Source organism: Corapipo altera, unplaced genomic scaffold, assembly GCF_003945725.1.
Source record: "Corapipo altera isolate COAL_440 unplaced genomic scaffold, ASM394572v1 54, whole genome shotgun sequence".
Taxonomy (NCBI): Eukaryota; Metazoa; Chordata; class Aves; order Passeriformes; family Pipridae; genus Corapipo; species Corapipo altera.
The window spans coordinates 461,583-475,895 of NW_020884902.1; the positions used below are offsets into that span (position 1 = coordinate 461,583).

The following is a 14,313-nucleotide window of genomic DNA, read 5'->3' on the forward strand; positions in this document are numbered from 1 at the left end:
TTTTTACATTTTACTGCTGGAATGCTTAAAAAAACCACCAAGTACAGAGGAACGCGTGGATAGAGAAATAAAAGTTCATTATTTCAGACGGAGTAACCTCTCTGCTTGAGGAAATGATGATTTCTTGGCGATTTCTGTCGAAACATGGAAAATCTAGGATCCTAACAGAAAAGTGAGTGGAATTTTTCCTTCTCTGTCATCTCCTTCCATGGGAAGAGAAACAAGAAAATACTGTATGCAGAAAGATAAAGCAAGCATATGAAAGGGAATATACCAAAGTGGTACACTCATGCTTTTCCCCAGTACTGCCTTTCCAGAGTTGTCTCTGTTTTAAAACTGTGCCTCTGTGCAAGCACAACAGCAAGGCACATCAGCTGTCAGGATGCACAAAGCAGTGGCATAAACTCTAACTTGGGAAAAAGTGTCCATGGTGAATGGGCTGAGGTCGTAGTCTGCAAAACTGATTCTCAAAATACTTTGTGTATTAAAGAATCAGAAGGATCAGCTCAGTCCTTTTGACACTGTAAAAATATCACATCCTTGGTACTTACACATGATTTGCAGTTCTATCAAAGGGTCCTTTCATAGTCACTATGTCATTTGAGATTCTCATGATGAAGAAGCAAAGGTAACATCCACACTTTAAAACAGACGGCTACAGAGAAGCACCGAAGTCTTGGAAACATCACATCAATGCTCTGCTTATTCTAGTTCTCACCTTTTTTTCTTTAGTGCTACAAAGCTTTTGCTCTAACCAGGAGAACTAAGAATCTGGACAACACGTATGTACTGATGTCATACTGCAAAACAGGAGAAACTTCCTCTCATACAGTGATTTGCTGACAGCAGTTGGAAGGTCTGGTTGCATTTTCTAAAACTGTTTCAGCTCAGTATACAAACAGGTGAAATATAAAACCCCATGGAGTGAAAAATGCAGTATTAATACAGCATCCTTTAAAACACTAACAATTAGAAGCCACAAATGGTACAATCCAGAGCCCCTCAAAATCAGTGGAAAGACCACCACTAATTTCAGTGATTTCCTGGATTAGGTCCTAATTGGCAAGGCATCTGAAGCCTACTAGGTGCTAATGAGCACCTGGAACATGTGTTCATCAGACTGCAACATGGGCTGCTAGTGAAGGCAAAGAAACACCTCTACCTTCACCCAAATTCATGGGAACAAATTCCAGCTGACATAACTCAGGGACAAATTTCTGAATTATCATACTGAATTATAAGTTTTTATGCACTGAACTGACATCAACATAAAACATGAAATCTTATGAACAGTCAAAACAATTGAGACACTAAGGACATACCACAGACACTATTTAAACCAACATGCAATGGACGTAAGTTACACCTCTGAAATCAAGCTGCGTTAGAATATATGTTGAGCTCCTCAACGTTTGTCTTTCCAAGAGACTCTTGGAACGTGTGTCTATAAACAGGAAAACTATTACACTATCTTTCAATGGGCCATCTAGTAAATTACTAAAAATCCATGTGAAAGCTGACTTTTAAATGCATTAGGAATCTACTGCTTTGTCCCTCACCGACTAAAGCCTACTATATTTCATACCTATATGGAAACATGAACTGGAATTGAAGCTTTCCATTGCCTGGTACAGACTACAAGATGTTAACCCACAATGGAACCTTACTGTTTACTATTCTAGTTGTACTCAGATTCATTTTGTGATAAAAATTTCATAATATTACTGAGGAGAAGATTAGCACTTGAGTCAAAACTTGATATGGAATCCAGACCTTCAGAGCCCTGGTGACAATAATATGTTATTACTGAGGGCTGAATGCTGTGAGCCACTGAGGCCACGGAGCACTGAGCCTGCCAGAGCCTGGTGGGACTGCACCATCAATACATTCCATGTAACTTAATGGTGTATATTCATTTTTGCCGATGAGCAACAGGTTACCACATGTATTGCACCTGACCTGGAAAAAGCTTTACCTGAATGCAGTTTATACTGGACATCCTGGCGTACCTGAAAGGACTGGGGAACGAGGCTGCAGGATGAGCAGTGACATAGCTACTCCCTGAGCCACTGACACTCCAGCGCTGCTGACAAGAGTCACACAACCTGTCAGTCAGGTATGTGATTAGTCCCTTAGCACAGACACACTGATACTGTTTCCCAGACAGATGGGAGTCAGGAATGCAGCCCATGGATCTGCAGAGCTACAGGGAAGAAAGGTTTTTGTCTAGAGAAGTCATCCTGCAAAATTTTTCAGAGAGATTTTTGTGGCTAGGAAGGAAATCACCAGTGGAGATTTGAAATAAGTGTCTCAGACCTTTTTCCAGCAGCATGGACTGAGACAGCAATTATGCCATCAAGCTTTAGGCAGCTTTAGATTACAGCCAATCACACTACATACTGCCTGTCACCTGGCTGCAAAAGACAAATATTTAGAAAAACCTATGTCTAAAGTGTATATTATACAGTCATATCTTACATTGTCCCATCTGTACACTGGGAATCTTACCTTCTCTAAAATCTACTAAAACACCCACTGCTGTTAAATACTGCTGATTAGGAAGTATATTATCATTCATAGACAGCTATTTAAAAACAACTTACTAAAAATTACTGCTTACAGGTGATATCTTTAACTTTCTTATTATTCAGACTAAATGCACTCTTTAAATGGGCACAGTCTGCTTTTCCTAGCATAATTAGACCATACACAAAGCAAGAACTGTAAGAACTTGTAATATTCTTCTGCTTGGAAAAAGAATCTAGTGGACAATTCTACAACACTACTAATTTGGTGGCAATAATAATATCCAGATTTGATACATTATTATATATTTGATGCAAAATTATAAATGTTTGAAATACCTTGTTAAAATTTAACGTGCCAGAAAGTTTAAATTTACCATAGTTTACAGATTTAATTTTTTTTTAATCCAATTTTGCTTATCTCTGCTTGGAGAAAAGCCAATTCATTTCCTAAATACATTTAAACAGCAGGTTAGCACAATGCCACAGCTACTAGGATTATTAAAAACTCACATTGATACTATGTTACCTGAAATTTCTGCTAAAGTTGTCCATAAGGCAGACAAATAGAGCATAAAAAATTGCATCTGCTGGTTTGGGGCTTCAGGTGATTCCTATCTAGGTATTAAATAACCTGATATATAAGCATATATCTAGAGACACCATTTATACATGCACACCATCAGAGTGGGGCTCACTACTGAATAAAGCAAATCGTGCTGCTGCCCTCAGAACATAGCTGGAGCTGTGCTCACCCAATATTTGCCAAAAATGTGGAGTGAAATTCCTAGGTTCTCATGCTCACCTTAGTTTACACAACACATACACATCATTACAGATCATATATGGGATACTGCTGCCTGATATAAAGGATTGATTGTCCTAAATTTAGGGTGGCTGCATGACATATGAGACTCCATATATTCAGCTTAGGGCTAGCAGTGAGAACAAGAAAAAGAAAAAGTAAAAAGCAGCCTGTGCACGACTGTTCTACACAAACTCCATTGGCTCAGTATTTATTTTCACTTCTCAAATTTCAAGTTTTGATGTCAAAATACTACCAAAAAACCCCCACATCATGTCCAGAAGGATTCAGTTTATTTTTCATGAAAGGTTCCACATGCTCATTTAGAAGGATACTTGATGCATTGAAAGTTTAATCTAAGAGGGGAAAAAAAAAAAAGAAAATAGAGTGCTCTTCGGAGTTTGGTCCCCCAGGATATATCCCTTTGTGACTGACCTGCAGTCACCAGCATAAAGGCCAGCCTGGTGTTAGAGCTTCCACTAGGAAAGAGCTTGCAGGAGCAGGAGTTACCACGTCTGTTACTAACAGCCTACCTCTAACCAGAGTCAGCACAGGCACAAGAGGATCTGTTAAGTTACAGCCCCACAAACAGAAGGACAACTCAGTATGTCATTATCTGATTTCCCTTCCAAACAGTCCCAGAAAATGCAACCCAGACCTTCTTGTCAGAGGCACATTCTTTACGGCAACAGGGAGCCAGATGACAGTGGATGATCCTGGATCGCAGAGCTGCTCTGACCATCCTGCCATTGGGAGTCTGTGACACACCCCCAGCTGTGCTCGGTGTACGAGCTGCAGACAAACCTCGTACTCACAGCTGGTGCTATTTTTATACTGAGCTAGCAGGTATTCAGGGTTTTAAACATGATTTCAGCTGCTGAGGTATACGTACTGTAGAACATAAAACAACTCCTACATTTCCCCAGCTACCACAATCTAAAGCTACATTGGAGTGGTCATTTTATCCGAACTATCTAACAAAATGCATATAATTCATTCTGTCAAAGTAAAAAAAGACTTGTACTATAAGCATCAGGTTCTTTTCCTTCTTGACACTTAAGACTTCTGGGAATCTGACTGCTGGAAGCGGTTTAACTTCTCTGGATTATTTGTTGCCATTTGAGAAAAGTCACGAAAAATGTCCTGATAAAGTTCATCTCCTAGATAGAAAAGAAAAGGGAAACAGTATTAAACATTTGTGATAGTCAACATCACCCACCACTGCACAAATGCTCTACTGTGCAATCAACTACTGTGTAACACTTATTCATGTAAAAAGTTTGCTTATAGATGGAATGACGCTGATGTGAACTGTTGGGGACTGGTTACTTGCATGCATGTTCTGTAGAAGCAAATTAAACAAAGCCAAACTATACCTGAAATAGTACCTCACAGGCAGCCACACAGAGGAAAGTTCAGAGTTAGAAAGGAAAAGTGAAAGCATTTTAAAGCAACTTAAAAAGAAAAATATTTATTAGCCATTAAAGAATAAAATCCTTGTTTTTGCAAGGTGGTGCTAACCAAGATCATCTTCAGAAAAATAGAATTATGCCATAAATAAAGATTAACTTGGAAACAGAGGTCAGAATTCTTACAGCCAAACAGAACTTTCCATGAAAGAAACAATCAGCAAGCAATAGTATATATATAAAAAAAAGCAATCCTAAGTAGATAAATCATGGGTCATAAATTCTTTTGGTCTACTACTTCAGCAAATATAAATTTTTACATTCGCTTCATCTACATCTTTCATTATATTTTTCAGTTTGATCTATAAGCGTGATGATATTTCCCTTAAAAATATTTCTTTTGGTTTTTTTTGGTTTTTTTTGTTTGCTTGTTTGTTTTAATCTTCACTCTTTGTGCTTAAACACAACCCAGTAGTACATATTCCAAAATGAGGGATGGCAGCAATTTCCACCAGGCCTGTGTTCCTCCCCCTCCCCATCTACACAGGAAGACATATTCAGGAATGATTACTTCTTGAGTCATTGCCAAGTTATTCTTTTGCCACTTTAAAATGGACATTTTCACATTCCTTCATCTGTTGCAGCATTTTGGGCCTTGAGTTCAGGTTTCATTTTAAAACATTAACCATACCCTTCAAAGGGAATTAAATACATCACACATTTCATTTGGTCTGGAGTTATGCAGCCATCCAAATTTTACTGTCTTCCCCACACAGATGATCACACAGTGCACAAGATCCCAGCACTACTGTTTCTTGCTGACAGCTTGATTAATAGCATGACAAAGAAATCAACCCAAAATCCCTCTCATCATGTATGCTAAACATGAAGCTTTTTTTTTCCCAACATGATTGTGGAAAAAAAGAATGTTTTTGTGCTTAGACATTTGCACTGCTATGAACAGTTACATTGTTTTGTTTTTCCGTATCTTAATTTCTATTTCCAGCGTTAGAACTATTATTCTTTTGGATATGAGACTCCATTCTTTTGAAAACACTTTCACAAATGATAACTGACCTTCCAGAAATATTTAACATGTGGGTTTTATACAAAGATGCAGTGACATAATTCTTCCCAGACTTTGAAAGATGAATACATTCAATACTGCTCTACTAGGAAAAGTCAGTTCTAGTGAAATTCCCTTTTGGTTTTCAGGTTTAATTTCAAGTATGGTGTCCCTGCCTGTGGCAGAGGGGTTGGAACTTGATGATCTTTAAGGTCCCAAACCATTCTGAGATTCTGTGTTATAGAGGTGAAGCAGGCACAGGACACATTTTATTGTAGCAGTTTGTGATAAGTGCCTGCACTGGGAGATCAGCATGGAATGGAGCTGCAACATTCACCAAAAGAACAGCTATGAAGGGCACAAGGCAGAATCAAGCTTGTGTGATAAAAGCAATTATGCTTTTAATACAGAAGTGGGTTTCACTGCTGAACTAATACTGTAGTTCAAGTTGCCATACTTGTTTCTTTCAAATTAACTTGAAAGAAAAACAGAAAGCTATTTTTGCAAGATACATTGTGGCTCTGTTTTTGGCTCTATTACATAACAAAAATATTACATACAAAAATAGACTAAAATAAAGTGCCCCTTTAGTTTGTATGCTGCATTAAAGTACTTAATACTGTAAACATTATAATTATTTTAAAATTCTACTTTAAAACTGAATTCTGGAAATTCCAAGCAATGTTTTCCCTAAAGTGCAGATTTTATGTACAAAAATACTGTAACACTGCTTTACCATTTAACACCAGAGTAACTCAAAAGGCACACATCATACATTCAAGAAAAGGTAGGAAGAAAAAGTAGCAATGCTAGTACCAAAGAGTTGGCAGACATACTGTAGCACCAGGAGATGAGCACTCAAGTGTTATACAAGAAACAGTACTATGGTGCATATGGCTTCTACCACCAGAAATGAACCTTTTGTGGAACAAGCTGCTTTCAGCTAATTCCCATTCTAGAAATATTTTGGAAGACCAACTGTACCTTGCAAAGCAATATATACATTCTCTCAGTAGCTCAAACCAGTCAGATAGATTTAAATTAGAAATGTCGACGCCATTAGCTACATTAGCAATTGTTCATCAACTGCATTACTAGAGCTGAGGAGTTGGTAGTTGGCTTCACTCTGATGACAGCAAACTCATACATCAATATTTACCCTCACATAGCTCCCAGCAAAAATACAATTGTCTTGAAAATCCTTGTTTTCTTCTAGAATCATAATTTTGGAACACTGGAGCTCTAAAATAAGGGCAGTGCAAATAATTTAACTTGTATATGCAGTGAAAAAGACCTGCATCTCCTACAACCACGAGAAGGTGTGATAACATCTGACAGCAGAGACAGGTTTTGTGCTTACTCTGACACAATCCTTCCAGCAGACATGAACATTCAAAACACCCAAATACTGACTTTTAAAAGAGACTTCAGCAAGTAAAGAATAGAAGGGGGCAGTGCTGTGCTACCCAAAGATACAGCAAGATCTCCTGGCTGGGACTCTGTGCTACAGCTTCTGGCCTTAATGTCAAAAATTATTTTAATGATACCTTCCCCTGATTTTGGGCAAGCTCTGCCTCCTGTGGCAACTTGCTGTTTTCAATCTCACCTTACCAGCTGCAAAGCATCTGGATGAGATTGTATCAACTGCAGTCTCTAGATTGTACTGTAATACAGACTGATAGAAAGGTCACAATATTTTCAATGAAATATTTTTCTAGCTTTTTATTTCACCTGCCTAACTGAAGAATGTGTCTAAAAATATATATATGTAAAAATGAATTTTCAGAGGAAAATAGTCTCCCCCATCTACTTCACATTTTCATGTAGGCAGTGCCTCTATTTGTTAGGAATGAAGCATTCATAAAGATTTGTAAGGTTTAGTAACCAACCAAGGATTTTTGTACAAACCATGGAAACATATTTTCTGGTTTATAATAATTTTGGATTTGTGATAGGTCAATGAAATGATCTAAAATATTCACTTACGATTTAGCACAGAGCTTTTGAGCCAAAATACACACCTCCCTTAAAACAAAGCCATTTTACTATTTGAAACTGATAGTTATTATTTTTACCACTTAAAACAAAACAGAGGAAACTCAGAAATACTTCAGCATTTGCTAACTTTAGCCTGTCAGTGAAGTAGTATGCATTGTATCAGAAAACATCTTTAAATTGAAATTGGCCACACTGGCAACAGCCTTCCTCATTTTCTGTGAGGGGAAATCTTCCTCTTTTGAGCTCATAATCAGACAAATACTTTTAAATTAACTGTTTCACTGTCAAGGAAAGCATTTGAATTCCTGAGTGTCTATAGTACTTTTATTGTTTAATTTTAATTTCCTTGAAGATTTGTTCAAAAAATAGATTTAAAAAAACCCCTATTCTTAAGGAGAAACCAAATAAAATTGGTCTGTTTAATAGATTTCATCTGGGATTTTGACATTAGACTCAGTGTTGCCCCTTGACTATATTCCAGTCTTAATCTGGTAAGAAATATAAGCACACAGTCCTTTTGAATCAGTGGAAAATACAGAAGGGCTTTATAGGAGTGAGCCAAGAGTACTCAGCGCTTAACCTTAAAAGTAAGGTTTGCCTTTCACTTCTGCCAGGTATAGCGAGGTGCTTTAAGTGTCTAACTTCACAATCAAGTGTGCCTTCATTACTGGTATTTGCATGACATTAAATTAGGTTCCTGTAGAAGCATCCCATAACAGAGGAAATGGCTTGCACAAATATCACATTAGGACATGGTGTAAACTGGGACTGAGTGCCTGAGAATAAAGTTGCACATATTCATTAAATATAATTTGATACTTTCCTGTTGCAGTTGGCTCAAACGTCTGCCAGTTTTTTAACCAAACAGAAAGGTACTATGCATACAAAAATACATACTCAAGAATGACTGCTTTGTTTCTTATTAGTATCTTAAGAAATAAAAATATTTAAAAATAAAATTTGAAGAAATAATACTTTCCTATTTCTGTCTGGAGTTATTTTGAAATATTTGATGTACACTTTTTACATTGGTGTGCAAGCATTTTTTTCTTACAAAAAGAAAAAGAGGACCATTCCACAGGAAGGAGAATGGTATCCGGTAGTAAGATGAACTCCTCAACTCCTCTGAGCAAGATGGGTCAGAAAGCCACTGTTAAATAATGTCAGATATATCCTAACATTATGCAAATTTCAAAGGAACAACAACTGGAAGAAAACTGTGGACAACTACCAGCAAAATAGAGTGGTAATGGCTGTAGTAACACACTACTATAATGATGCTATTTAAACACTCTCCTTTTAGGTCCTCTAAATACTCTTACAAAGTCACACCAGTGAATTTCAATGAAGTTTTAACGTGTGTTGGTCTATAAAAAAACATTAAATGTATGAAGCTATCTTGGATTTCCCTCAGACACTAAGAATCTAATTGTAAACTGATAAATTCCTGTATACACTTCCTGTACTGCATTTCAGTGTGGTTATTAGTAGAGTATTGACCTGGCTGCCCATAGAGTCCTTCTGATTCCCGCATTTCTTCATTCATCCTGGCTAAACGCAACCTATGATGTAGAAAACAAAAAGAACAATGTCATCTTCAAAGCACAAAAAAAAGACTACAATGCAAGACCTACAATGCACTCCTGAACATCACATCAATGAGGTCATCTATGGATAATGAATTCTGATTTTAGCTCATTCTCCCTGTTTTTATGGAAATGAATTCTGACATTTCTTTGATTTTTAACTTGAAACAGAATAGCAAAACTTAAGTTATCTAGTCAAAAAACAGAACGTACAACTTACAATGTTACAATGTCTGCATTTGCAGCTTCTACTGCTATACTCAGTGGATCTTTCCCATCTTCATCAGTGGCATGTTGGTTTGCTCCTCGTTTTAGGAATAAACACACTTGTCTGTTTAGAAAAAGCATTTAAGAATATTTTTGACAACAATAAAGGAAAAAAGGCAAATAAATTCAGGCTGGATGCAATGTATTTGGCTTAAATCAAAAAAAGTCTCTCAAATATGTCAAAATAGTGCTGTTCATCTAGAACATGTTGCCACAGTAGTAAGCAAAACCTTTATTTAATCCACATTAGCAAACACATGTGTGTTTTGCTAGTGGATGAGACTACTAAATCAAAATATTATTTTATTTCTCACAGCCAGAGCTTAAGAAAAACCTGTATCACCTGAAATAGTATTAAAATGCCAGAATATCTGGGGCAATGAAGAAGCTTCACATGAACAACTACAGTAAAGGATGGCCGTTTACAAATTGAGGAGCAGCAAGTTACCCAGTGTGTCCTAGAACTGTGGCATGGTGCAGGGGCCCTCTTCCCTTCATGTCCCTGATGTTCACATTGGCCCCATTCTGCAGCAAAAATTCACAAGTAACCAATGAACCCTATGGAACAAAAGCAAGGAAACAACTCAGCACCAGATCTCTAGAATAAGAGCCAAATCTGTTCTGCCTTCTCACCATTTAGCCATGTGGCAAAGGAAACAAAAGGGATTTGCTTCCATAGCAACTTTGAACACTACTAAGGTTATATAATTCCAAACAAAGCATTAACAGGAAAAAAATAGTTCAGAAAGAACTTAGAACACTGTAAACACAACTTCAGCATCATGTTATCATCCATTAGTGAAGCAGTTCAAAAGGAACACTGACACAGAAACATCCCCATTATCCCTTCCCCTCCTCCCCCACCAGCCAGGGCTGTATATCACATACCCCTCGAACTGCCTGAATGAGTGGAGTTGCTTTGTTTTCTTCTACATTGACCCAGTTTACTTCAGCTCCATGGGCCAATGCTTCTGCCATATGAGGAAGATTCTTCTCAAAGGCAGCTCGGTACAACTGCAATCCTGGACTAGGCTGTTTGGAGTCACAGAACACAGAAGACTCTTGCTTGTCTCCTTCTGAAAAGAAAAAAAAATAGCTTATCTAATCTCTGTTTTTACAAGGTAACTCCTGGAATTCTGATCAAAACCGTCACTCCTCTGGCATAAGGAAGTTCAGGTTTTGCAGAATGCTGTGTATTCTTGCCCCATTCTGCCAGGGGAAATCACAGGTGCCCTTAGCCTGTTCCAGCATTCAGGCACAGCCTCTTCACAGAACTATTACTGCACAGAAATCATTCTCTCCACATTACTAGCACATGTGTATATCCTTCAATCTAAATATTCCATGTCATTTCTAAGAAATTATTTTAGGTTTGGAGTGTGTTTTATTCTAAACTACAAGATATAAATAAAACTAATCTCCTGTAGAGATGTAGTCATACAAATATATCTTTATCTGCAACAGCTTGATACACCTGAATATGAGGCTAATACTGTTTTGACCTAGTTTTCATTAAAAGATACCATTGTCATTTACCAATTACTTGCTGTGGTTATAATCTTTTGGACTAAAGCATAATCTTTCTCTTCACCTCAATAACAGTTATACAGAGTGAAGTCTGGGAGATAAAAAACGTTGTTACATAAAAGCTTTCACGAGCTACAGACCCAGAAATGTTTTTATAATGCAGTCAAAAAGGATCCAAGCCATGTGCTGCCTGCCTACAACCACAGCTGTGAACTACTGGATTTACAACATACCTCAGAAGAGTGCTTTGATGTAGAAGACTAACTTTGCTTTATAAATAAATGTTTTGGATATTCTGACAAGTGATACTCAATACATCTGTCAGAACAGCATGCTAATATTAGATAGCAAATAATTTCATCCATAAATTTATAGAACTTCTGAGTTGAGAGGGTAATGTTTAAGGACATGGTCAATTCCACATAAGTCGAAAACAGAAAAATTAAGCAAGAATGCTCAAATAACACATAAAAGCCCATTATCTGTGACTCAACAGGAATTCTGCCTCCAAGGACTTATCTATTTATAACAGGATTATGCATTTCTGTGGAGACTTGTCTGCCTCAAAATACAGTATTGCTCTATCTGCAAAAAAAACAATCTTGGATCAGTCTCATATGACTGGAAAAAACACAGTTCTTTGAACACATTTAGAAGGATTTAATGCCATTCTTGGTAGCAAGTCTGGAGGAAAGATTACTCAAGCAATTTTTACCCTTGTTAAAAGCATTTCAACCCACCAGGACAGCAGAGACAAATTGTATCACCAAGCACTAATCTCTTTAACAAAAAACGCTACCAAGTGGCAGCATTTAAATTTTCATCTTAAAATGCAAAGCCTAACACACCTGGTTCATACAAACTGTTAGCTGATACAGTAGAGGCAAGGTGTTCTCTGCTGTCCTCAGAGCTCGGCTGGATCCCACTGTCACTGCTTCGCACTGTTTTGGGGAGAAACTGCAATTACTATGCAGAGCCTAAGTTATCTGCTCTTCACAGATACCATGATAATAAAGCAAGCTCTTATACTTGGTCCTGAACACAACTTTTAAAAATGGCTAGTAATTATTCAATGTCCTTAATGCATCCATAGAAAAATATGGAGTCGTGTTTTGCAACCATAATGTTTATAATAATAATAATAAATGTCAAAGATTACTAGAAAGGAAAAAAAAAATCAGGATAAGTAAAAAAGCTTAAATTATTTCATGAAGACACTAAGCAATGCAGTAGCCTGGAGACAATAGATTAAAGCAGGGAGATGGCCACAACACATGATGGATCACTAGTGCAAATACTGAACACGCCACAGCTGTAGTACTTACTACTACGTAGTTTTGAAGAGGTATCAAAGTAGGAGAAGAGTGAATCTAGTTCATCAGGACAGAACAGAGACTCCCGTCTCGCCTCGTCGCTACTTACAGCAACCGCTGGGACATGCAAGTTAGCAAAGCACAAAGCAGGCAGTAAGGAAGGGACAGGGCAGGAGAGAACGTTATTGGAGAAATTAAGGGTGAAAATACGGAGGGAAGAAGGTGGTTAATATGTTTCTGAATGATAAGCATCCCCATTCCAGGTTCTTCCCCATGTAAAAATGCACATCTCTGAACGAGTCTTTTCTCCCCTATACTTCTGCACTAGGCTACGACCCATTAAAAAGTAGATTCTGATTTTTCTGCATGAGGCAGAAATCAATTGATATAAAAATATATTACTTTACAAAGAACAATGGGTAACCCAGCTAGGAAGATAAGTGTGTAAATACCTTTTTGGGATGCTGCACCTTGTTCCCCTGCCAAAAGGGATTTTTCAGGGCCACTGTGCCTTTTCTCTTCCTGACTTGGAGGCAAAACTTTTGTTCCAGATTCAAGCAGAGGTACTGATGCAGCTTGCTTCTCTACAAACTTTCTCTCCACATATTTTGCTCTGATGTATGCCTCCTTCTCCTGCCTGTCACGTACAAAATCCCCGGAGTTAGTAAGCTAATATTTTAGTATTTTCATGTATTAAAAGAATGCCTATTTCATACTAAAGTCAGTAACCAAGACTGTAGTTTGGCATTACACATAAGACAGACCTACAGAACATTTTCAGAAATATGTAAAGCACACTGTCTAACTTTTTCTGGATTCTTGATTAACTTTCCATAAGGTTCAAAAGAAAGTAATTTTCTTAAGTTTATGTAAGCGTATTTTCTTTCACGCAGACATTTTAGAAAGTGGTATGTGGAAGAAATAAGCATTAGTTACTGTATGTTACTTCTTGGTATTAAACCTTTATACATGTTTTACATTGTTAATAACCAATTAATAAAGCATATATTTAGTTTCTTATGTAAATATAAATTGCAACATTTGTTAAGGGAATATCAAGATTGCACAAGAAAACAATAACAAGTCTTAGGTAGGCACAGCCCCCAATTCCATATCACATACCAAAGTATTTTTTCTTGTAACCTGAGGTTATCAGCTTAAAACACAAAGCCAATTCAGCTGTGATGAAAGGGGCTGGCTATAATTATTGCCATTGAAATTGCTGAAAGCAGTTACCACTAGAAGGAATAGCTAGCAAATCTCCTACATTATTTATACTAGTATCACTGTCTCCAAATTGCCAACACTCCATAAAATGCTGTTTTCTATACCATAAAACTACCTGTCAGCAAGCAGCACAGAACCAGAAAGGTAGTAAAAAACCAAGTTTTAAGAGACACCCTATACAGCAGCACAAAATATCGGAAAACTACCTGCAAACACAAATTGGCATCAGAGGAATTGAAGACAGCAGTACAATGATTAGAAGGCTGCTGTAAAGCAGCAGAGCTCATGTACAATGTAGGCAGGAAGAAGAGAACATTCTGGGGGATCAGGGAACAAAAGTCAAACTCAAGAACAAAGTCACTGTAAACAAAGGCACAGCCAGAGGCTCCTTCCAGGAGCACTCAGGAGTACTGGCTGGCTGAGCTGGTACCAAGAAGAGAGGAAACAAAATCCACATGCCCATTTTGATGCTACAGCACTGTCATCAAAAGGAGGGAGCGAGATCAGAAAAAGAACAAGTGAACAGGAGAAGCAGAAAGGGACCAACAGAGGGAATACCCAATAAAGACAGAGTGAGAAAAGGGAGAGAG

The 14,313-nt window shown here is 37.6% G+C and overlaps 1 protein-coding gene across 6 annotated transcripts in view; it reads right to left on the reverse strand.

Annotated features, from left to right (window-relative positions):
- Positions 1–492: 492 nt before the first annotated feature.
- The window catches only part of ACAP2 (ArfGAP with coiled-coil, ankyrin repeat and PH domains 2), a 63,884-nt gene continuing 50,063 nt past the window's right edge, over positions 493–14,313 (reverse strand). For 3 of the 6 annotated variants that reach the window (XM_027650504.1, XM_027650503.1, XM_027650505.1), the window contains 8 exons: positions 12,949–13,133; positions 12,509–12,613; positions 12,032–12,124; positions 10,545–10,732; positions 10,105–10,214; positions 9,610–9,720; positions 9,304–9,365; positions 493–4,490 (listed from right to left, as the gene is read on the reverse strand). In XM_027650504.1, the coding sequence (XP_027506305.1) occupies positions 4,387–4,490; positions 9,304–9,365; positions 9,610–9,720; positions 10,105–10,214; positions 10,545–10,732; positions 12,032–12,124; positions 12,509–12,613; positions 12,949–13,133 (958 nt within the window). In that variant the 3' untranslated portion in view covers positions 493–4,386. The remainder of the gene's footprint in view (positions 4,491–9,303; positions 9,366–9,609; positions 9,721–10,104; positions 10,215–10,544; positions 10,733–12,031; positions 12,125–12,508; positions 12,614–12,948; positions 13,134–14,313) is intronic. The other 3 variants (XM_027650508.1, XM_027650507.1, XM_027650509.1) reach the window with 2 other exon arrangements.